Source organism: Orycteropus afer, unplaced genomic scaffold, assembly GCF_000298275.1.
Source record: "Orycteropus afer afer isolate SDZICR_OR568_19922 unplaced genomic scaffold, OryAfe1.0 scaffold00329, whole genome shotgun sequence".
Taxonomy (NCBI): Eukaryota; Metazoa; Chordata; class Mammalia; order Tubulidentata; family Orycteropodidae; genus Orycteropus; species Orycteropus afer.
In genome coordinates, this window is record NW_006921916.1 from 2,957,318 (window position 1) to 2,980,991 (window position 23,674).

Consider the following 23,674-nt stretch of genomic DNA (forward strand, 5'->3'; position numbering starts at 1 on the left):
ATAGATGCAAAAATCTTCAACAAAATCCTAGCCAATAGACTGCAACAACATATCAAGAAAATCATTCATCATGACCAAGTGGGGTTCATATCAGGAATGCAGGGATGGTTCAACATTAGAAAAACAATCAACATCATCCACCACGTAAATAAATCAAAGCAGAAGAACCACATGATCATATCAATCGATGCAGAAAAGGCATTTGAAAAAATCCAACACCCATTGCTGACCAAAACTCTCAGCAAAATAGGAATAGAAGGGACATTCCTCAACATAATAAAGGGCATTTATGCAAAACCGCAGTGAACATTATTCTCAAAGGAGAGAGACTGAAACCATTCCTCTTGAAAACAGGAGCCAGACAAGGATGCCCGCTATCACCACTTCTATTCAACATTGTACTGGAAGTCCTAGACAGGGCCATAAGGCAAGAAAGGGAAGTCAAAGTCATCCAAATTGGTAAGGATGAAGTCAAACTATCCCTATTTGCTAATAAATAATATGATCCTATATCTAGAAAACCCAAGAGACTCAGTCAAAAATCTTCTGGATCTAATTGAGAGATTATGGCAGGATATGAGATCAACATCCAAGAATCAGTTGGATTCCTTCACACCAGCAGAAATTTCTGAAGAAGGAATAAGGAAATCAATACTGTTTATAACAGCTGCCAAAAAATAAAATACTTACCAGGGACATGAAAGACCTCTACAAAAAAAACTATAAAAAACTACTTCAAAAAACCATAAGAGATCTACATAAATGGAAGAACATCCCATACTCGTGGATATGAAGATCAAACACTGTGAAAACAGTCAATTCTACCCAAAGCAATCTATACATTCAATGCAATTCCAATCCAGATGTCATCAACATTTTTTAAGTATATGGAAAAACCAATCACTAACTTTATATGGAAAGGAAAGAAACTCTGGATAAGCAAAGCACTACTGGAGAAGAAGAACAAAGTAGAAGGTCTCACACTGCTGGATTTCAAAACCTACTATACAACCACAGTAGTCAAAGCTGCCTGGTATTGGTATAATGACAGACACATAGACCAATGGAATAGAACTGAGAACCCAGAAATAGGCCCATCGACCTACGGTCAGCTGATCTTTGACAAAAGGCCTAAATCCATTAAATGGGGAAGAGAATGTTTGTTTAATAAATGGTGCTGGCAAAACTGGAGATCCATTTACAGAAAAATGAAACAAGATCTGTACCTCACACCATACACAAAAACGAACTCCAGATACTAGAGTTCCTCAAGGAAAAACTAGGGGCAAATTTAGTGGCCCTAATATATGGCATAAAGAGACTCTCAAGAATAACTCAAAATGCACAAACAGCAGAAGAAAATCCAGATGACTGGGACCTTCTAAAAACTAAATTTTTATGTGTTTCCAAAGACTTCTCCAAAAGTCAAAAGAGAACCTACAGATTGGGAAAAAATATTTGGTAATGACATATCTGACAAGGGACTTATCTGTAGAATTTATGGAAAACTCCAACACCTCAGTAACAAAAAGACAAACAATCCAATTAAAAAATGGGCAGCAGACATGAATAGACACTTCACCATTCAGGTGGCCAGCAAACATATGAAGAAATGTTCACGATCATTAGCCATTAGAGATGCAAGTCAAAACAACAATGAGATACCATCTTGCTTTAGCACTAGTAGCAAAGTTCAACAAGACAGAAAATAACAAATGCTGGCGAGGATGTGGAGAGATTGCGACTTTCATACACTGTTGGTGGGACTGTAAAATGGTACAACTACTGTGAAGAGCAATATGGCAATTCCTTAAAAAGTTGGACTTAGAAATACCATTTGACCCAGCCATTCCATTACTAGGTATATATCCTGCAGAAGTGAGAGCCATGACAAGAACAGACATGTGCACATCCATGTTCACCGCAGCACTATTTACAATAGCCAAAAGATGAAAACAACCTAGGTGTCCATCAACTGAGGAATGGATAAGGAAACTGTGGTACATACACACAATGGAATACGATCCAACCCTAAATAATAATCTAGAATCTGCAAAACACCACATAATGTGGATGAACTTGGATGACATTATGTTGAGTGAAGTCAATCACAAGACATATATTGTATTAGTTCCTTATTGTCAAAGTCAAGGAAAGGTTTATCTATGGATGGAAATTTTCTGTGTTGGTTACCAGGGGTGGGAGGGGAGGAGAGAGAATACTGCTAGATAAGTAGTAAAGTATTGGTTTGGGTGAAGAGAAGGGCAACGTACCAAATGTAAGTGATCAACACAGCGGCACTGAGGAAGAAGAAGACATAGAGATGTACATGAGAGGCACAAAGAAAGATGAACCCTGGTGCACCTACAGTACTCTGTTGTCAGTGAAGGCAGGCATGGATATATGGGGGGATAGATGGGTGGACAGGCTGAACTATTAGGGGTGCATACCCAAGACCATGTATAGGGTTGGTAGACAATGGTCCTAGAAGTGTATTTGTATGATCTGAATTCCCATGTATGTATAGTAGAGCTGACAAGGGACAAGGTTGTAGTCACTTGTTGGTCACAGGCAGCTACCCAGAGGGACCGAGCAGTTGAATCTGTGGTCTTGAGACCACAATTGCAGGGGACATCAAGCTCAACTGGCATAACATACTATACAAAGCACTGTTCCACCTCCTACTTTGGTGAGTAGTGACTGTGATGTCAAAAGCTTGCAAGCAGCCATCTAGATGCAACGATGGGTCTCTCCTTGTCCAGAGCAAAGAATAATGAAAAAAACCAAAGATTCATGGAAACAATTAGTCCTAGTGACTGGTACACCATGAAATCTGCAGCCTATACGACTATGACACCAGAAGACCTAGATGGTGCCCGGCTACCACTGTCAACCACTCGGAGGGGGAATCTATGTATGAGATCCTGGATAGAGAGGGAGAACAACGTGGAACAAAACTCAAAATCATTTGGGGTGGGGGAGGGACCAAGTTTACTGGTCTGATAGAGTCTGGTGGAACCACTGAGATTATGGCCCCTAGTTGCCCTTCAGCTCCGTTACCGAACCCACACCTGTGGCTTCCAGCCAAACAAAAGACAGGTATATGAATGGAATATTTACATGAGGTAGATACACTCCTTGGAAAGAATAATCATGGGAGAAAGAAGGGCTGTTTATGCACAGGGAGACTGCTCAGGTGGCAGGAGTGCACGGAGGGATGGACAAAGGGAAGAGGTAACTATGGGGAGGAAGTGGGAGGGGAGTTGTTGCATTGGGGTAAATTGTAGTCAATGTCATGAGACAAAGTGTATGTGAACTGCTGTATGGAAAGTGAATTTGCTCTGTAAATTTTCACCCAAATCACAATTAAAAAAAAAAAAAAAAAAAAAAGCCAGTTGCATACATCCAAAATGGCCATGCCCACAGTCCACAAACCTTCAACATAGCTGCATCCTCAGGACTGCTGGTGGCAGTTCGCAGGTCTGTTTGTCTCTTTCCCCACCAATTTCCTTTCTGGTTGTCATGCAACAATTCTCTCCCTGCCCATGCAGTCCTCAGTGAGAAGCAATTCTCAGGTTGCTGCAGGGAAATATTCAAAATGGCTGTGCCCCCAGGACAGCCAGCAGTCCACCACTCCATATGTTTCCTCACATGTTTTCTTCAGATTCTTCTAGTAGGTAGTATTTAATCCCCTTCTTTTTCTTTCCCTTCAAAGATCCTGATTTCAGGATCATCTTCTGTATTGGTTTAAATTATTTTCTCATTGCTTTGTTGCAGAGGGTCTGTGTGGCTTGTCTGCCTATTCCGTTATCTTGGCAGAACTCCTCCCAAAAGGTTTTAATATGCCGTTCATACAACATCAAAATCACATAATGAACTATTTCGCAGAATGTACTGTGGATGTTAAGTGGCACAAAACTGTGAAATTATGTCATCAGAAGTGGACAGATATTGTATGATCACACTTTATTAATAATAAATATATGTATATATGTGTGTGTGTGTGTGTGTGTATATATATACATATATATACACATACATACATATACAGAGAACAATGCCCACTGGTGGTTACCAGGGATGGGTACAGGGGACCACTCTAGAGACATAAACAGTTGTTATTATTGGTGATGGGAAAGGCAGCATTGCATGTGGGTAAAGTGCACATAGCTTGACCAGGGTATGTGATGTCACTAGGAAGGGTATAAGAGAAAAGGATGTAAAAGATATGACAAATATAACTTTGCAAGAGCACGAACCACCACCAGTATATATGTATGTGGTTCCACAAACAAGTATATAGCCATACATGTGTATGAGTATGCGTATGTGGGCATACATGTATACACAGACAGATCTATCTATATGCATATGTACACACAGGTATGTATGTGCATGCATGTTTATCCATATATATAATAAACCACAAAGAGGACACAGTTATGGTACTTCTTCAATATAACCAAACACCTCATGAAATTGTTTTTGGAGTGTGAAGGCTTAGAACCATAGTCTTGTGGGATAATTCAGTTAATTGGCATCATATAGTTCAAAAAGTGTATGTTCTACATCCCACCATGGTGAGAAGTGTCTGGGGTTTTAAAAGTTTGTGAGCAGACACCTAAGAGAAAACTCTTGGTCTCTACTTGTCAAGAACAAAAAGGAAAGAAGTAACGAAAGACTCAAACAAAGTAGTGTATAGCACTAATAGTCTACACAAAACACAGCCTGATCAACCCTGAGACCACAGAAACTAGATGGTGCCTGCTTACCACTACTGAGCATTCTGATGGATCCTGATAGAACATAAGAAAAATGTGGACGAGAACTCAGATTCTTAAAAAGTCCAGAGTTACTGGACCAGTTGAGCCTACAGCCCTTCCCAAGACTATCACCCTGAGATAAGCTTTAAACCATAAACTGTAATTGTCCCTTGAGATTACCTGTTAACTAAATAACAGACTGATTTATAAAATAAAGAATATTATCTGTGAGTAATAACCTCCTTTAAAAAATCATCTAATAGACCACCAAATGGCCAAAAATTACTCTAAACTAAAGCAACGATGACACAGGAAAGAGGCAGGGATTACTAGAAACGGTACAACCAGAGCAGAATGAATGAGAATGACGACATATTGTGAAAACTCTAACTATCATCATTTAATAATTTGTGTAGAAATTATTCAATGGGAACCTAATTTACCATGTAAACTTTCACTCTAAACACAATAAAGTATTACTGTTTTAAAAAAATCTTAGTTGGAGGATAAGAAACTTTGGAAACAAAAGGTAAAACACACTTCAATGTCCAAATAAAATGACAAAATGTAATACACTTTTAACAAAAAAAACTTTATTGAATTACAAATTTAAAAATGGATCACTTAATTTAAAAATGAGACTATTTTATGCTTCTTAAACTCACTCTTTCCAAAATTCAACTTTTTCTAAAATGACTAAAACAACAGGCTAATCAGTAAACTGACAAAGTAGAAGTGGGTGGGTACCAGTGGCCAATTCTTATATACGGAGCTTAACATGGACCTTAAAATATTATTTTCTGTATTATGTCAAAATGACTTGCGATAAGAAATGAGGAAAAGGTGACAAGAGGAAGTAAAAAGCATGTACTGAGGTCTTTCTATAGGTGTCTGACAGAAAGCAGATGTATGATAAAATGTGATCTCTGCATCACTGGTCTATCAGAGGTGCTACAAGAAGTATACACAAAGGAATCAAAGTGAAACCATTAGTTCTCATTCCTAAACAGAACAAAAGGCATTCGATTAAACAAAACAAAAAGTGAAACTGAATTGTAAGATCTGTGCTATTATTTGGGTTATAGCCCACATATCCAGTTTGTTAAACATCATTCAGTATGTAACTAAATAAAACAGCAAATAAGACTCAAGGCAAAAGTATTTTCTATCAACCTCCATATAGAAAGACTATAGTTTTATTGGTTTATAGAGTCCTTAAGCTTTAATGGTTTATAGAATCCTTAAGCTTAATTATTGGTCAGTATGAATTCTGAAATAAAAATCAAGTTGTGAACTGCTTACAATAAGTACACTATTGTAAAATGCTACTTTTCTTCCCAGTGTGTCTTCCTATGAGAGAGGAAAACAAAAGCTTTTAATCTTTGCTTGTGTGGGGATTTACAAAATTTCTACTAAACTACAACAGTGATCTTCTGTAAAAATAAAACTACAAAGTTAAACAAGTAATAAGCAACAAACCCAAACTGATTTCAACTAAGTCATGTACAAGTAATGTACATGTATAAGAAATTGTAAGAAATGATGATCACAGTTAGTTACAGATGCAAAGTAAGATCTAATTATCCCAAACAAGTGAATACAATAATTAAAATCAGATTCATATGTCAGTCCAAATATTATGTACAATTTAGATAAGCTGGTCAAGAAGTACTGTTTGAATACACACCATATTTGATAAACCTAAAATTATTTTTTTTATTCCTTTAATATTTGCAAAAACATGCCAATATGGAAAAAAGTTTAATTTCCATTTACGTATTAACAGGGAAGATAGCATTTCTAGTGTGTATGTTTCACCCTATAAAAAAGTTAAAGTATATTTTCCTTTAAGAAAAAAAATAAATTCAATTGCCGAAAGTTTAATTCATAAAAGTTTAATGTCAACTTACTCATAAAAATGAAAAGAAAAAGGAACACTTTCTTTTTTTTTTTTTTAAACAGATACCATACAATTATTACATGGTCTCCCTACTGATCTGAAACTACAGAAGGCATTTAAGAAGGGGATGTTATGTCAAAAAAAAAAAAAAAAGACTAACCAAAGAGATGTGTGCTGCTTTAAAAATTTGATTTGCAGGGAAATTAGTTGCTTGGCCTAGTTTTAAAGCTAATTACAAAATTCATTTTCTTAATGGTCCAGATATCTTGCCAATTCTTCCAACTCAACAGAACTGTCAAAAAAAGAAGAAATATTTTATAAGCTTTTTAAATAGACAATGGAAGTACACTGATACAAGTGTATGAATAATATGACATAAACTTTATTTTGCTAAAGAGAAACTGGTATTTTTTAAAAGATGCTGTATTTTTCAGGCATGCACTTCTTTAAATCCAATGGGTGCTATGTCAGACCTTATGCTGCAAACTGCCTGTGTCTAAAATCAGCTGCAGTATCTCTGCTCCTGATAATGACCCATCAAGCAAAACAAATCTAAGAGCACTACCTGAAAAATCCAGGTTTACTCAAAAGATTTTAACAAATGTGAATGTCCTTCTCTTACGCTAATGTAAAAACTTTTGTCAACATGTAAGGACAAGAGACATCCTGCTTCAAACCATGAGGATGGACTCAATACTAGTCATCTCCTCAATTCAGAAGTAAATCTTTTTGTATAATAAAATGAGTACTCTCTTCAACACTTAAAACAATGTCTAGGGTCAAAGTCCTATACCGTATTTGTAGGGGATATACACCCACTGTCTTGCTTTTATTATCACTTCTGACTTTCAGGAACTGCTTTAACCTATGTATAATTCAATATAAGCACTAAGCTGAAAAGTCTGCATTACTTTATAAAGGGATTCTTGTATAAACTTCACAAAAACTAATGAAAAATATCCAGCATTTTCGGAGCACTGACAATTTATCAGGCACTCTAAACATATCATCTCTACTCACTGTAACCTAAAATGTATTATTTCCATTTAATACATGAAAAAATTACAGTTAAGTAATGGTAAGTAGCAAGAGAGTTCACAGTCTGTTTTGCTCCGAAGACTATTTTCCTTCTATGTGAATCTCTCCAACATCTCCCTTCCCATCCCATCTCTATTAATAATACAAGTGTTCTTAGAGCTGATGTTCAATCCTTCACCCAATTTTAAACTATATTTCTAGGGCTTACAAAAAACACTCAAGAATTAATCATTTAAATGACAAAAATTTACCTGTGTGGACTAATTTAAGACTACATGAACAATATGAAGACTTAATGAAAAGCCTACCAAACAACAGTAGACATCTGTATTTCCTAAAATAAACACTAAAATCAGTGAGCTTGATTTCAACAATTACATATGTTGATATATATGTACAGATAAGCCAGAAGTACAAAAGTAGAAGTGTTTGTATTTTCAAAATTGAACGAACATAGTATATGTAGGACTATGATATAATAATCCACATTTAAGATTCACTTCCACTACTCATGCTCTAAAACAATATGAAGGTAATAAAAGAAAGCATTTATTTCTAAGAGTACAAAATATGACATCCCATCACAAGTGGTTAGTCATTGACTTCCCTGGTATTGGTCAAGTGTGAGGCTATGAATATATTTGATATGTAGGCAGACTTACAACAAAATTTAAATAAATAATTCTACCAGAAGGCTAGCAGTTCAAACCCACCAGCTAGTTCCTCAGAAGGAAGGTTGGGCAATCTACTTCGATAGTGATACCGCCTAGGAAACCCAAGGAGGGGTCGCTAGGGGTCAGATCCAACTCGACAGCATTGAGTTTTTTTGTTTTTTTTTTTTTCGGTTTTATAAATGATTATAATATGAACCAAGAGGTACAATACCTTCCATCGATTTCCACATTCATTACAGACAACAAATGTTGTCATTGGTTCATCAGCACTGCGGGTTTGTACCTGCAACAAAAGTAAGTGAAAAACATTACCTAATGCAGTACTATAAAAAGTAAGACCTAAATAAGAACAGTTTATGTGAAGATATATAACAACCACTATGGTACCACAATAAAACAAGAGCCTGAAGGAAGTTCAAATAAGTTAAATAATACCCAAACAGTATACATTACCAAATCTTAGTTTCATACTTCCTTGTTTGTTTGTCTTTTCATTTGTTTATTTCAGGTAAGTGAGGAAATCCATGACAGTCACTCATTAAATTTTTTATAAATGGCTAATATGAATAACTATTCATCATTATGAAGCACAGAAATGTAAATTAAAAGATATATCAATTTTCTCCTATCACATTAGCAAAGATGTAAAAATTATTTCAGTCTGACAAATGTGAAAATCTAACTCTACAACCTTTCAAATAGCTGGTCACCAACAGGAAAGAGCTTTAAATAACCATTCTTTGTAACCCAGGAGTTTGATATCAATTCTATTTTAAGACCATACTTAGAAATGCAAATAAAGATCTATATAAAAGGATGTTTGAAGAATATAATTTTGTAATAGCATAGACACTGGAAACAAACATAGAAATCACTGAGCTTTTAAATAAGTTAAGCAACCAATAATATATTTATAAAAGTTTTTGATGAAAATGCTTAAATTCTAATAGCTAAATGAAAGAAAGTGCATAAAATACTTTCCAAAGTATTCAGCTGCAACTATTTAGGAAAGACTATGAAATACTACAGACTCTGAAATATTATCATTGTTTTCTCTGGGTGGCAGACTATTGGTGATTTTAAATTTCTTGTTCCTATTTTTCTGACTGTTCAAATTTTCCTTGAGAAGTTGCAGAGTGACAGAAGTTAAGCACTCAACTTCTAGGGAAAACGTTTGATGGTTCAAAGCCACCTAAAGGTGTCTCAGAAGAGAGGCCTGGTGATCTACTTCTCTAAGGTCAGTCTTGAAAACCCTATGGAGCAGTTACACTCTGCACACATGGTATAACTATGAGTCAGAATCAACTTCATGACAGCTAACAACAACAAAAAAACAAAGCTTAAACTCACTGCCATCGAGTCGATTCCAACTCACAGCAACTCCCACTGGGTTTCCAAGATGGTAAATCTTTATGGAAGTAATCTTCCTTCTGCAGAGCAGCTGGTGGGTGTGAACCACCAACATTTGGTTAGCAGTCAAATGCCTTATGTACTGTACCACCAGAGCAACAACAAATACTATTACAAAGCTAAAAAAAAAAAAAAAAAAGCTAATATGATTGTTTTAAATTTTTATCCTCAAAAGACTACAGACTTTAGTGTGCCCATGACCATGCACAGGGTTGGCAGACAATGTTTCTATAAGCGTATATGTATGTGCTATAAAAATGTCCAGTTATATAGCAGAGCTGCCAAGGGACAAGGCTGTGGTGAGTTCTTGGCCACAGCCAGCTACCTGGAGGAACCCAGTACTTGGAGCTGGGGGCTTGAGCCCATCGTTACAAGGGACATCAAGCTCAAATAGCATAACATACCACACAAAAACACTGTTCTACATCCTACTTTGGGGTCTTAAAAGCTTGCAAGCAGCCATCTAGATGCAATGATAGGTCTTTCCTTGTCCAGGGCAAAGAAGAATGAAGAAAAACAAAGATGCACGGAAAAAATTGGTCCAAGGGACTAGTAGACCATGTAAGCCTCAGCCTATATATAACCATAAGAACAGAAGAAATAGATGGTGCCCAGCTAACACTGTCAACCACTTGGAATGGTATTGGTGCAGGAGATTCTGGATAGAGTGGGAGAAAAATGTGAAACAAAACTCAGAATCATAAAAAAAAAGATCAGGTTTGCTGGTCTAATAGAGCCTGGTGAGACCCCTGAGACCTATGGCCGCTAACTACCCTTCAGGTCTGGAATTGAACTCACTCCTGTAGCTTCCAGCTAAACAACAGTCAGGTATATGGGCTGAACATTTACATCAGGTAGATATACACATACACTGCTTGGAGTGATCAATAATAGGAGAACAGAAGGGCAGTGTTTACACAGGGAGACAGCTCTGGCAGTGGGACTGCATGGGAGCGAAGGACACAGGGAAGAGGTAATTACAGAGAGGAAGTATAAAAACAACTGTTACACTGTGGGGAATTATAGTCAGTATCATAAGACAAAATGTGTATGAACTGCTGTATGGAAAATGAATTTGCTCTGCAAACTTTCACCTAAATCACAATTAAAAAAAAAAAAAAAGATTATAGACTTTTAAACTTTTCCAGTGAAGAGAATTCTTGGAATCAAAAGTCTCAAAGACAGAAAGGCTACTTTTTTAACTAACCATTCCTGAAGAAAGTTGACAAAGCATTTTAAGAGTTTACATTTATTCTTAAATTTAATTATGTTAAAGGAAGAGAAGAGGAAGAAGGGTAAAGGCAAGAAGTTAGATACTAATAATACTTACTATATTGTGAATACTGTCTATTTTAGTGTGAGATGTTGAATCCCAGTTTCTCACCACTTAAAAGACTGGAATGTTCGTGGTACCCATCAACTCTCATAAAGGAATCTAAAGAAAATCCATTCCCAAAACAGCAGCATTCTGCTTATTTAAGACCTTCTTATAAAAGTTTGAAAAAGTCTTCTGAAATTTTTACACATACTTAAAACTGATATCCAGGACCCTAAAAGTATAGCTATGAAGAACATTTTACTCTCTTGGTAAACATTTTAATCGTCTGGTGGACACATGTTAACCAAGAGTCACGTTTCTTTTATTTGTATCAGGGCTCTGTACTGGGTCAGCGTGTTTCACTCATGGCCAACAAAGTAACATAGGAATGGGCCTTAATTTTTAAAATGTGAGTGAACCAACATGGTAACTGGAATGGGAAGAATTAAGGATCAAAGCCCAAGCAGAAATTTAATCTCCTTCTTAGAAAACAAAGACAGCAGGCATGCATTCTGTCAAAACTCTTGACAGAATGAGTGGAAAACAATAGTCCCCAACTCAAAAATGGCAGACACTGTACTGCTTTGAGTATATGTTGCTCTTCACAGTCCTGGTAATAACCCAATCTCTGGGATCAGGCTCCTGAAGGGGCTTACTATGCCTCTTTCAAGTATCCAATTCCAAGGCTTTGACCCATTTTTTTCCCCATTCTAGTCAGCACCCTAAATTACTCAAATCTTAAAAATACAAGTCTGTTCTAGTTTCACTTCATCAACCATGACTGAACTGGTTTAAAGCCCTGACTCATTAATTTGTTACTTTTCAGAGAATTTCTGATGTTTTCTGTATAAAGAGAAAATGTTTTTATTCTAAGAAAAAAATTATAACTTCATTTCTAAACTAAGCTTTTTCTACTGAATGAAACAAACTTGATAATTTTTTTATCTTATTTATAATCTGATTATGTAAATATATCAACACTTCATATTTTAAAGTTGTTTTACTTCTACCATCAAAAAGACTAATAATACAAATAAAAAATGGGCAAAGGACAGATCTACTTCACTAAAGAAGACATTCAGACAGCTAACAAACCCATAAAGAGATGCTCATTAACACTGGCCATAAAAAAAAAAAAAACAAAACTGACTGCCATTGAGTCAATTCTGACACATAACAACCCCCACTGGATTTCCAAGGCTGTAAATCTTTACAGAAGTAGACTGTCCCATCTTCCTTCTGCAGAATGGCTGGTGGATGTGAACCACCAACCTTCTGGTTAGCAGTCAAATGCCTTAGGCACTGTGTCACCAGAGTTCTTTTCATTAGCCATAATAGAGACATAAATCACAACTACAATGAGTTACTATCTTATCCCTGCAAACAAGGCAATCACTGGGAGTTCTGGTAAGATGGCAGAATAGGCAAACAAGCTACACAGACCCTCTTCAACAAAGAAACGAGAAACCAATTGGCAGAGATACAGAAGAAAATCCTGGAGCTCTGAGCTTTGAAAGGAAGTATACAGAAGTGGATTAGGCACCAACTAATGGAAAAATCTGAATGAAAACAGTAACTAAGAAAACAGCAGAGCTGCGGATTGTTAGCTACTCTGATGGCACCAACTGCCTGAATATTTCCAAGTGTTGTTGTTGTTATGTGCTGTTGAGTTGGACCCGACTCATAGCGACCCTTCCTTGGGTTTCCGAGGCAGTATCACTGGCTGGTGGGTTTGAACCGCCAGCCTTCTGGTTAGCAGTCAAGTGCCTTAGGCACTACGCTACCAGAGCTCCTTCATTAGCCATTAGAGAGATGCAAATCACAACAACCACGAGATACCATCTTACCCCAGCATTAGTAGCATAGTTCAACAAGATAGAAAATAACAAATGCTGGTGAGGATGTGGAGAGACTGGGACTCTCATACACTACTAGTAGGACTGTAAAGTTATACAGTCACTGTGGAAATTGGTATGGCAATTCCTAAAGTAGTTGGAATTAGAAATACCATTTGGCCCAGCAATCCCATTACTAGGTATATATCCTAAAGAAAAGAAAGGCCACACACGAGTAGATATATGCACACCCATGTTCATTGCAGCACTATTCCCAATAGCAAAGAGACGGAGGCAACCTAAGTGCCCATGAACCAAGGAATGAATAAGCAAACTGTGGTACATACACACAATGGAATACTATGCAACCGTGAAGAATAATGGAGAATCTGCAAAACACAGAATAATGTGGATGAACTTGGAAGATATTATGTCGTCGAGGGTTTCCGAGGTGGTATCACTATGGAAGTAGATTGCCCAACCTTCCAAGGAGTGGCTGGTGGGTTTGGACCAGCCAGCCTTCTGGTTAGCAGTCAAGTGCCTTAGGCACTATGCTACCAGAGCTCCTCGAAGTGGTGTCAGGACCTGAGAATTGACCTAAAGATCAGCCCTGGGCACCAAGGACTGCAGGGACGACTGTGCTGGTGTCCAAAAACTAAGAAGGGATATAGCAAGGAGGGAGACAACCTGAACTGTGAACTTTTGGCTGTCTAGAGGATGCAACCCTTTTGACTATTTACAAGAAGAGGCCATTTTGGATATTTAAAGTGACCAAGAGCACATCATTTTGAATGTTTACAAGCAGTGGCCATTTTGGACATTTAAAGTGACCAAGGAAGCAGCCATTTTGAGTGTTTACAAGCGGAGGTCTTTTTGGACATTTAAGATTATAACATTCTCATTCGGAGTCCAGGGACCTAAGAATAAGCTCCATTTGGAGCCTGTCAAGGATTGCAGGGACATATAGGAAGCTGACAATAGGAAAAGTAAGTGTTTAAGTGGTGAGTGTAGAACAATATAAAACAAAAAGTGAGTGTATAAGTGCTGCCAACTACAGAACAGAGGAACACAATATCCTGTTTACTTAGATAACATCAAAACAAAACAAAGAAAACAAAAATCTTGGGCAAATCACTCCAACATACAATCACAAATTATATATAAACACAAAAACGTCACAACGTCTCTGAGGTGACAGAGCATTGCAGGCCACACAAAGAAACAAGATAAAGCAGGAGAAGCAAGGGACCAGGATACCGACTCAGAACACAATCCTGAAGAAGCAGCAGCACTGGAACTGTTTGATAAGGAATTCAAAAGAATTATATTTAGGTACCTTCAACAGATTGACAGAGAGAGAGATCAAGGAAAACACTGACAAAATTGAGGAAAAACACTGACAAAACCGTAGAACAATTTCAAAAAACAACACAGGAACAAAATGACAAAATAAATAACAAATTAAAAATGACAGAAGATCTACAGATAGAAATCCAGAATATTAATACTAAATGCTCAGAAATAGACAACACATCGAATAAGCAAAGGAATAGAACTGAATCAAAGAAAAACAGAACTAGTGAGATTAAAGACCAATACCTCAATACTTCTTTGGAAAGGGTTAATGAGAAAAAAGATCAAAACAAAATCAGAAAGCCTATGGTTCATGTGGGACACCATCAAAAGGAATAACCTACATGTAATTTGAATTCCAGAACAGGAAGAGACAAAACCACAGAGAAAATTAATGAAGATTTATTGGAAGAGAATTTTCCTTGTATGATGAAAGATGAAAATATATCCATTCAAGAAGTCCAACAAGCCCCAAACAGAATAGACCCCAAAAGAAAATCACCAAGACATACCAACATCAAACTCATCAAAACCAAAGACAAAGACAAGACTCCTGAAAGCAGCACAGGAAAAATGAAAAGTTACCTAAAGAGGCAAACAGTAAGACTAATCTTGGATTTCTCAGCAGAAACCATGCAGGCAAGAAGACAATGGGATGGTGTTCTGGTTACGTAGTGCCGCTCTGACAAGAATATACCACAAATGGGATGGCCTTAACAAACAGGAGTTTATTTTTACAATCTGGAGGCTTTAAGTCCAAGTTCAAAGTGTCAAGCTCTAGGGGCTGGGTGAAAACACCTCAACCTTGGGGTCCAGCTCTGCCTCCCGCTCCCGGCCCACTGGAGCTAGAGGCGTTTCTGCACTCAGACAGCTGCTGGCTGCTGAGGCAGTGAAGCCCCAAAGTTGACAAGTAAAAAGACACAGTCCCAATGTTACCAAACCACACGGCAGACCATTAACTTAAGTCCACTCTAAGTCCCAAGATCGGCAGAGTATAGCAGGCTGCTGAGCAACAACACGGCTACATGCAGAGTCCAAGTATGCCACAGGCTACAGACCATTCCCAAGTCTTCTCCTACAGGAAGCAGACAACATCCCAAAGGCAGCTACTCAGCAGCTTATGGTAGATACCACCATGGAGTTGATTGCCAGTCTCATCATGGGGAGTAACTACCACCAGCTGCCCAGCCACTCAGCCAGGCCTAGCCAAGTTGACATACAAACATAACTACCACAGATAGTATATATAAAACCCTAAAAGAGAAAAATTTCCAACCAAGAATTATATACCCAGAAAAATTGTCCCTCAAATATGATGGTGAAATTAGGACATTTCTGGATAAACAGACATTAAGGGAATTTGTTAAAAGCAGACCAATTATACAAGAGATACTTAATGGGAGTCCTTTGGACAGAGAACCAACACCAGTAAATAACAACCAATTATTAACACAAATGATGACATAAGCCAGAAACCAACCCAGTTATGGGAGTATCCAAAGTAAATAAGCCTATAAGATTATAAACAAGGAACAAGAGACATCAATTGACAAAGGAGGACAAGTACAAACCAAAATGATAGAAAAAAATGTGTAGATACAGAACTTCTAAATGGTAAAGAAGTCAAGACAACTGCAAGATAGAACAGACTATTGTAAACTTCGGAAGAAAATTATAAATCAAAGGGTAATCTCAAAGAAAAATGATAAACCTGCACATCAAAATAAAAAAGAGGACCAGCACACATATTTAGCAAATACTAAAACAATAGCAATGAAAGAAGTGATAAAACGATTCATAAACATGTGCTCAGCACAGTAAATTGTATGGAACAAAGAAACCAGGAACATCATGAAAAAGCACGTAACAAAATGACAGCAAAAAGTTCATACTTGTCGATAATTACACTGAATGGCAATAGATAAAATGCACCACTCAAGAGACAGAGAGTTGCAGACTGGATAAGAAAACATAACTCTTCAATATACTGTCTACAAGCAACACCTTTAGAGACAAAGACAAAAATAAACTAAAAATAAAAGGGTGGAAAAAGATTTATCAAGCAAATGTCAACCATAAAAGAGCAGGAGTGGCAATATTAATTTCTGATAAAATTGACTTGAAGATAAAAACCACCATAAGAGACAACAAGGACATTACATATTAACTGTTGTTGTTGTTGTTGTTATGTGCCATCAAGTCGGACCCGACTCATAGCGGCCCCTCCTTGGGTTTCTGAGGCAGCATCACTACAGAAGTAGATTGCCCAACCTTCTTTCCGAGGAGTGGCTGGTGGGTTTGAACCACCAGTCTTCTGGTTAGCAGTCAAGTGCCTTAGGCACTATGCCACCAGAGCTCCCCCACAACAGAATCAACAGAAATTAAAATGATAATATCAGGATCCTATGAACAACTATGTTGTTGTTGTTGTTGTTTGCCATCGAGTCGGCCCTGACTCATAGAGACCCCTCCTTGGGTTTCCGAGGCAGTATCACTACGGAAGTAGGAATGCCCAACCTTCCTTCCGAGGAGTGGCTGGTGGGTTTGAACCGCCAGCCTTCTGGTTAGCAGTCAAGTGCCTTAGCCACTATGCTACCAGAGCTCCTATGAACAACTATACTCCAACAGATTCGAAAATCTAGAAGAAATGGACAGATTTCTAGAAACATACTAGTTACCTAAACTAATAGCAACAAAGGTGGAAAATTTGACAGACCCATAACAAAAGAAGAAATTGAACAGCTCATAAAAAAAAATTAGCAACAACAAAAAAAACAGCCTGACCCAGATGGTTTCACTGGAGAATTCTATCTACAGAACATTCAGAGAAGAAATGACAACAATTCTACTCAAACTATTCCAGAACATAAAAATGGTTGGAATTCTCTCAAATTCATTTTATGAAGGAAGCACAACTTTGATACCAAAACCAGGCAAAGACATCACTGAAAAGGAAAACTACAGTCCAATATCCCTCATGAATATAGATGCAAAAATCTTCAACAAAATCCTAGCCAACAGACTCCAAAAACATATCAAGAAAGTAATAAATTATGGCCAAGTGGGGTTCACATCAGGTATGCAAGGATAGTTCAACATTAGAAAAACAATCAACGCCATCCATCACATGAATAAAACAAAGGAAAAAATAACATGATCATATCAATTGATGCACAAAAGACATCTGATAAAATCCAACACACTTTGCTGATAAAAACTCTCAGAAAAAGTGGAACAAAAGGGAAATTCTTCAACATAATAAAGGGCATATATGCAAAACCAACAGCCAACATTATTCTCAACAGAAAGAGACTGAAACCGTTCCCCTTGAGAACAGGAACCAGACAAGGATGCCCTCTATTACCACTTCTATATAACATTATGTTGCAACTCTTAGCCAGGGAAATAAGGCAAGAAAGGGAAATCAAAGGCATCCAAATGGGTAACTATCAAACTATCCCAATTTGCTGATGATATGCCTATACCTAGAAAACCCAAGAGACCCAGCAAAAAAACTGTTGTTGTTATGTGCTGCCAAGTCGGACCCGACTCATAGCGACCCCCTCCTTGGGTTTCCGAGGCAGTATCACTACGGATGTAGATTGCCCCATCTTCCTTCCGAGGAGTGGCTGGTGGGTTTGAACCACCAGCCTCCTGATAAGCAATCAAGTGCCTTAGGCATTACGCTACCAGAGCTCTCCCGGAGCAAAAAAACTACTGGAACTAATTAAGAGATTTAGCATAGTGGCAGGATACAAGATCAACATCCAAAGAACAGTTGAATTCCTCTACACTAGCAAAGAGATTGTTGAAAAGGAAGTAAGGAAATTAATACCATTTACAGTAGCTACCCAAAAAATTAAATACTTGGGAATAAATCTCACTAGGGACACAAAAGTCCTGTACAAAGAAAACTACTAATCACCACAGCAAGAAACCATAAGAGATCTACATAAATGAAAGAACATATCACGCTCATAGATAGGAAAACTGAACATTGTGAAAATGTCAATACTACCAAAAGCAATCTATACATTCAATGGAATTCCAATCCAGATTCCATCAGCACTCTTTAAGGACATAGAAAAACCAATCACTAATTTTAAATGGAAAGGAAAGAGACCTTGGAGAAGCAAAACACTACTGCAGAACAACAAAGTAGGAGGTCTCACACTCCAAGATCTCAAAACCTACTAGACAGCCACAGTAGTCAAAACAGCGTGATACTAGTAAAATGACAGACACCTAGACCAACAGAACAGAACTGAGAACCCAGAAACAGATCCATCAACCTATGGTCAGCCGATTTTTGACAAAAGGCTGAAATCCATTAAATGGGCAAGAGGTGGTCTCTTTAACAAGTGGTGCTGGCAAAACTGGATATCCATTTGCAGAAAAATGAAATAAGATCCATACCTCACATCATACACAAAAACTAACTGCAGGTTGATCAAAGACTTAAATGTGAAACCTAAAACTATAAAGTTCCTCAAGGAAAAAATAGGGGCAAATTTAGGGGCCCTAATTTATGGCATAATTAGACTGTGAAGCATAACCCAAAATGCACAAACAGCTGCAGATAAACTAGATGAATGGGACCTTCTGAAAATTAAATTTTTATGTACTTCCAAACACTTCTCTAAGAGAGAACCTACAAATTGGAAAAAAAAATATTCAGCAACAACATATCTGACAAGAAACTTATTTCTAAAATTTAGAGTAAATTCTAACATATCAACAACAAAAAGACTGTTGCTGCTGTTGTTAGGTGCCTAATCTCTGACTCATGGCGACCTCACGTACAGCAGAACAAAACACTGCCAGTCCTGTGCCATCCCCACTATCTTTGCTATACCTGACCCAATGGTTGCAGCCACTGTGCCTATCCATCTCGTTCAGGGCCTTCCCCTCTTTCATGGACCCTCCACTTTACCAAGCATGATATCTTTCTCTAGAGAATGGTCCCTTCTTACCACATGACCAAAGTAGGTGAGACGAAATTTGGCCGTTCTTGCTTCTAAGGAACATTCCAGCTACACTTCTTCCAGGACAGATTTGCTAGTTCTTTTAGCAGTCCATGGTCCCTTTAGCATTCTTTGCCAGCACCACAACTCAAAAGCATCCTCTCTTGTTCGTTCTTCCTTATTCATTGTCCAGCTGTCATATACCAATGAGGCAACTGAAAATACCTTGGCTTGTGTTGAGCGCGCCTTAGTCTTTAAGGAAACATATTTGCTTTTCAGGACTTGAAAGAGGTCCTTTGCAGCAGATTTGCCCAATGCTATACATCTCAGCTCTGGCAGCATAGTGCCTAAGGCACTTGACTGCTAACCAGAAGGCTGGCGGTTCAAACCCACCAGCCACTCCTCGGAAGGAAGGTTGGGCATTCCTACTTCTGTAGTGATACTGCCTTGGAAACCCAAGGAGGGGTCGCTATGAGTCGGGCTGACTCGATGGCAAATAACAACAACAACAACATACATCTCAAACATCTTGACTGCTGCTTCCGTTGGTGTTGATAGTGGAAGCAAGTAATATGAAGTCTTCACAACTTCAATCTTTTCTCCATTTATCATAATGCTGCTTATTGGTCCCATTGTGAGGATTTTTGTTTTCTTCATGTTGAGATGTAATCCACACTGCAGACTGCAGTGTTCAACAGTATTTCAAGTCAACTTCATTTTCTGTGAGCAAAGTGTCATCTCCATAACATAGGTTGTTAATGAATCTCCTGACAATTCTGATGCCATGTTCTTCTTCATATAGTCCAGCTTCTCAGATTATCTGTTCAGCATACAGACTGAATAAGTATGGTGAAACACTACAACTCTGATGCACTCCTATCTTGATTTTAAACTATGCAATGTCTCCTTGTTCTGTTCAAACAACAGCCTCCTGGTCTATGTACAAGTTCCTCATAAGTACAATTAAGTGTTCTGGAATTTCCATTCTTCTCAATGTTATCCATAATTTGTTATGACCCACACAATCGAATGTTTCTGCACAGTCACTAAAACACAAGTAAACATCTTTCTGGCATTCTTTGCTTTGAGCCAAGATCCTTCTAATATCAGCAATGATATCCCTCGTTCTACGTCCTCTTCTGAATCCAGCTTGCATTTCTGGAAGTTCTCTGTCAATATAGTGCTTCAACCGTTTTTGAATTATCTTCAGTAAGATTTTATTTGTGTGCAATATTAATGGTACTGGTTTGATAATTTCCACATTCTGTGGGATCACCTTTCTTTGGAATGAGTACAAATATGGATCTTTTCCAGTCATTCAGTTGTCTTCCCAATCTCATGGCATAGCCAAGTGAGTGCCTCTAGTGGGGCATCCATTTGTTGAAACATCTCAATGGGTATTCCGTCAATTCCTGGAGCCTTGGGTTTCGCCACTTCCCTCAGTGCAGCATTGACTTCTTCCTTCAAAACCATTGGCTCTTGATCATATGCCACCTCCTGAAATGGATGAACATCAACCAGTTCTTTTTGGTACAGTGACTGTGTATTCCTTCCATCTTCTTTTGATGCTTCCTGAATCATTCAATATACTGCCCAAAGAAACTTTCAATATTGCAACTCGAGCTTAACTTTCCTTTTCAGCTTTTTCAGCTTGAGGAATGCCAAGTGTGTTCTTCCCTTTTGTCTTTCCAACAAAAAGATTAAGAATCCAATTAAAAAATTGGAAGAAGACATGAACAGACACTTCACCAAAGAGGATATTCATGCGGCCAGCAAATACATGGAGAAATTCTCATGATCATTAGACATCAGAGAGATGCAAATCAAAACAGCAATGAGATACCATCTCACCCCAGCACTAGCAGCAAAGTTCAACAAGACAGAAAATAACAAATGCTGGTGAGGATGCGGAGAGAGGGGATTCTCATACACTGCTGGTGGGACTGTCAAATGAAATAACCACTATGGAAAGCGGTATAGCAATTCCTTAAAAAGCTGGAATTAGAAATACCATTTGACCCAGCAATCCCATTACTAGGTATGTATCTTCAAAGACGTTAAGAGCCAGAACAAGAACAGACATATGCACACCCATGTTCATCACAGCACTATTTACAATACCAAAAAGATGGAAACAACCTAGGTGCCCATCAACAGAAGAATAGATAACCAAACTATGGTACATACACACAGTGGAAAACTATGCAACAATAAAGAATAATGTAGACTTTGAAAATCACTGAATAACATGGATGAACTTGTAAGACATTATGCTGAGTGAACTAAGTCAATCACAGAAGGACAAATATAGTATTAGTTCATATTGTATAAAGTCAAGGAAAGGTTTATATATGGAAGGAAACTTTGTCGGTTATCAGGGTGGGAGGGGAGAGGAAACAACGATGCAGAAAAAAAAACATGCATTGAGCCACGTCACTTTAGTTTTGTGTATTTCACTGTACATAAATTATATTTCGATATAATGTTTTTTTTGTTTGTTTTAAATTATCCCTTACACTGAAAACAATGACCCAGAAGGAAACAGAGAAATAGGGCAACCCACCATTCCTTTTCCTTTCAGACCTTCCTTACTCATCAGTACTAAGGAGGTGAAGTGTTGGTATAATGTGGGTATCAAGATGTGAAGTAAAAAATAGCTGAGCTTGTTGTATTTAGCATTTCTTTTATTTTGGTAACATACATGTATAAACTACAAGAATGGGGCACCCTCTTACTGACTGAGCATAAAGAGAGGTGTGGGGGTGGACCCTAGAGATGGAGGAAAGCAAGTGGAACACCATCATGAGGGCCATCATTGTCTGGTCACTCACTGACATTGAACGGGGAAGAGGTGGAGCAGAGATCTTAGGTGAAATTTATGATCAAAGGTGGAAAAATTTTGAGAAAAAGGAGCATTGACAATTGTTACCTAAGAACCCTCCTCTGGGCAAAATGGGACAAATAAGCACCCTGGTTAAGGGTCCCTGCACATGAATTCCTGCACATGCAACTCAAGCCAAGCAGTATCAGATATAGGATGGTGGCCAGCTTCACTGAAGCACTCTTGAGAATATAAGAAAGATGAATCTGGAGAGTAGATAATACCTTCAGATCCCATCTCCACCTCACAGAGAGGAGGGCATGAAGCATGTCCATCAGCAGTGAGTAGGATAAAGTTGTGGTCCAAGGGAGATGTAGGAGCACAAAAAGGCGTCTCCAGGGTAGCAACGAAAGGCAGATGGCCAAATTAACAATCAACATGGGTCTGTTGCTTCATTTTATTAGCTGTTTACTTGTAGTTTGGTTAGTGGGACCCCTATAGTGCTGTGACATGGAACCCTAGGCCCCAATAGCATGAAAGATAAGGGAAGATATGCTGTCAGTCTGGGCGTAGGAGTGCTAGGAGCCCACAAAAAGAAGAAAAAAAAAAAAAAAAACGGCACTGATTTAAAAAAAAAAAAAAGCTGGTGAGATTATGCGGAAACTGGAACACTTATACACTGCTGGTGGAACTGGAAAATGGTACAATGACTCTGGGGCAGCATCCAGGTATGGGGAGGGAGAGGGTCCCCACTCAAGGCAGGAAGGCAGGAAAAACCAGGGCTGACAGTGGCAGGATCCAGGTAAGGGGAGTAAGAGGGCCCCCACCCAAGACAGGAAGGTGGGAAAAGTCAGGGCCAAAGGCAGCACGATGCAGGAAAGGAGAGAGAGAGAGGGCCCCCACCCAAGGCAGGAAGGAGGGAAGGCAGTGCTGATGGCAGCAGGATCCAGGTAAAGGGAGGGTGGACAGGTTTCAAACAGCTAACTAAGGTAGATGAACTTGTCTGTCAGTTTGTTGCACTGTGGTGTCTTGTATGTTGCTGTGAGGCTGGAGGCTGTGCCACTGGTGTTTCAAACGCCAGCAGGGCTGCACAGATTTCAATGCAGCTTACCGACTGAGACAGACTTGAAAGAAAGGAAAGGCCATCCACTTCTCAAAGAATTGGCCAGGGAAAACCTTATGGATAGCAGAGAGACACTGTCTGATACTTTAGTGAAAAACTTTATGAATAGCCCAGATACACTGTCCGATACAATGCCAGAAGAAAAGCGTTCAAAATACGACTGTAAAAGAGCTGCCTCATCAGGGTAGAACCTACCTTAATGATATGGATAAAGTTAAGTTTTCGGGACCTCCATTTGCTGACATGGCACAATTCAAACTGAGAAGAAATAGCTGCAAACATCCATTAATAAACTGAACATGGAATATACAAAGCATGGATCTAGAAAAACTGGAAGCTGTCAAAAATGAAATTGAATGTATAAAGTTTGATATCCTAGGCACTGTTGTTAAGTGCCGTCGAGTCGTTTCCGACTCATAGCGACCCCATGCACAGCAGAACGAAACACTGCCCGATCCCGCGCCAGCCCCACAAT

The 23,674-nt window shown here is 38.3% G+C and overlaps 1 protein-coding gene across 1 annotated transcript in view; it reads right to left on the minus strand.

The window, feature by feature from the left end:
• Positions 1–5,759: 5,759 nt before the first annotated feature.
• Positions 5,760–23,674, minus strand: part of TCEA1 (transcription elongation factor A1) — a 106,402-nt gene continuing 88,487 nt past the window's right edge. The window contains exons 9-10 of the mRNA XM_042782458.1: positions 8,587–8,658; positions 5,760–5,765 (exon numbers count right to left, since the gene is read on the minus strand). Coding sequence (XP_042638392.1) covers positions 5,760–5,765; positions 8,587–8,658 — 78 coding nt within the window. The remainder of the gene's footprint in view (positions 5,766–8,586; positions 8,659–23,674) is intronic.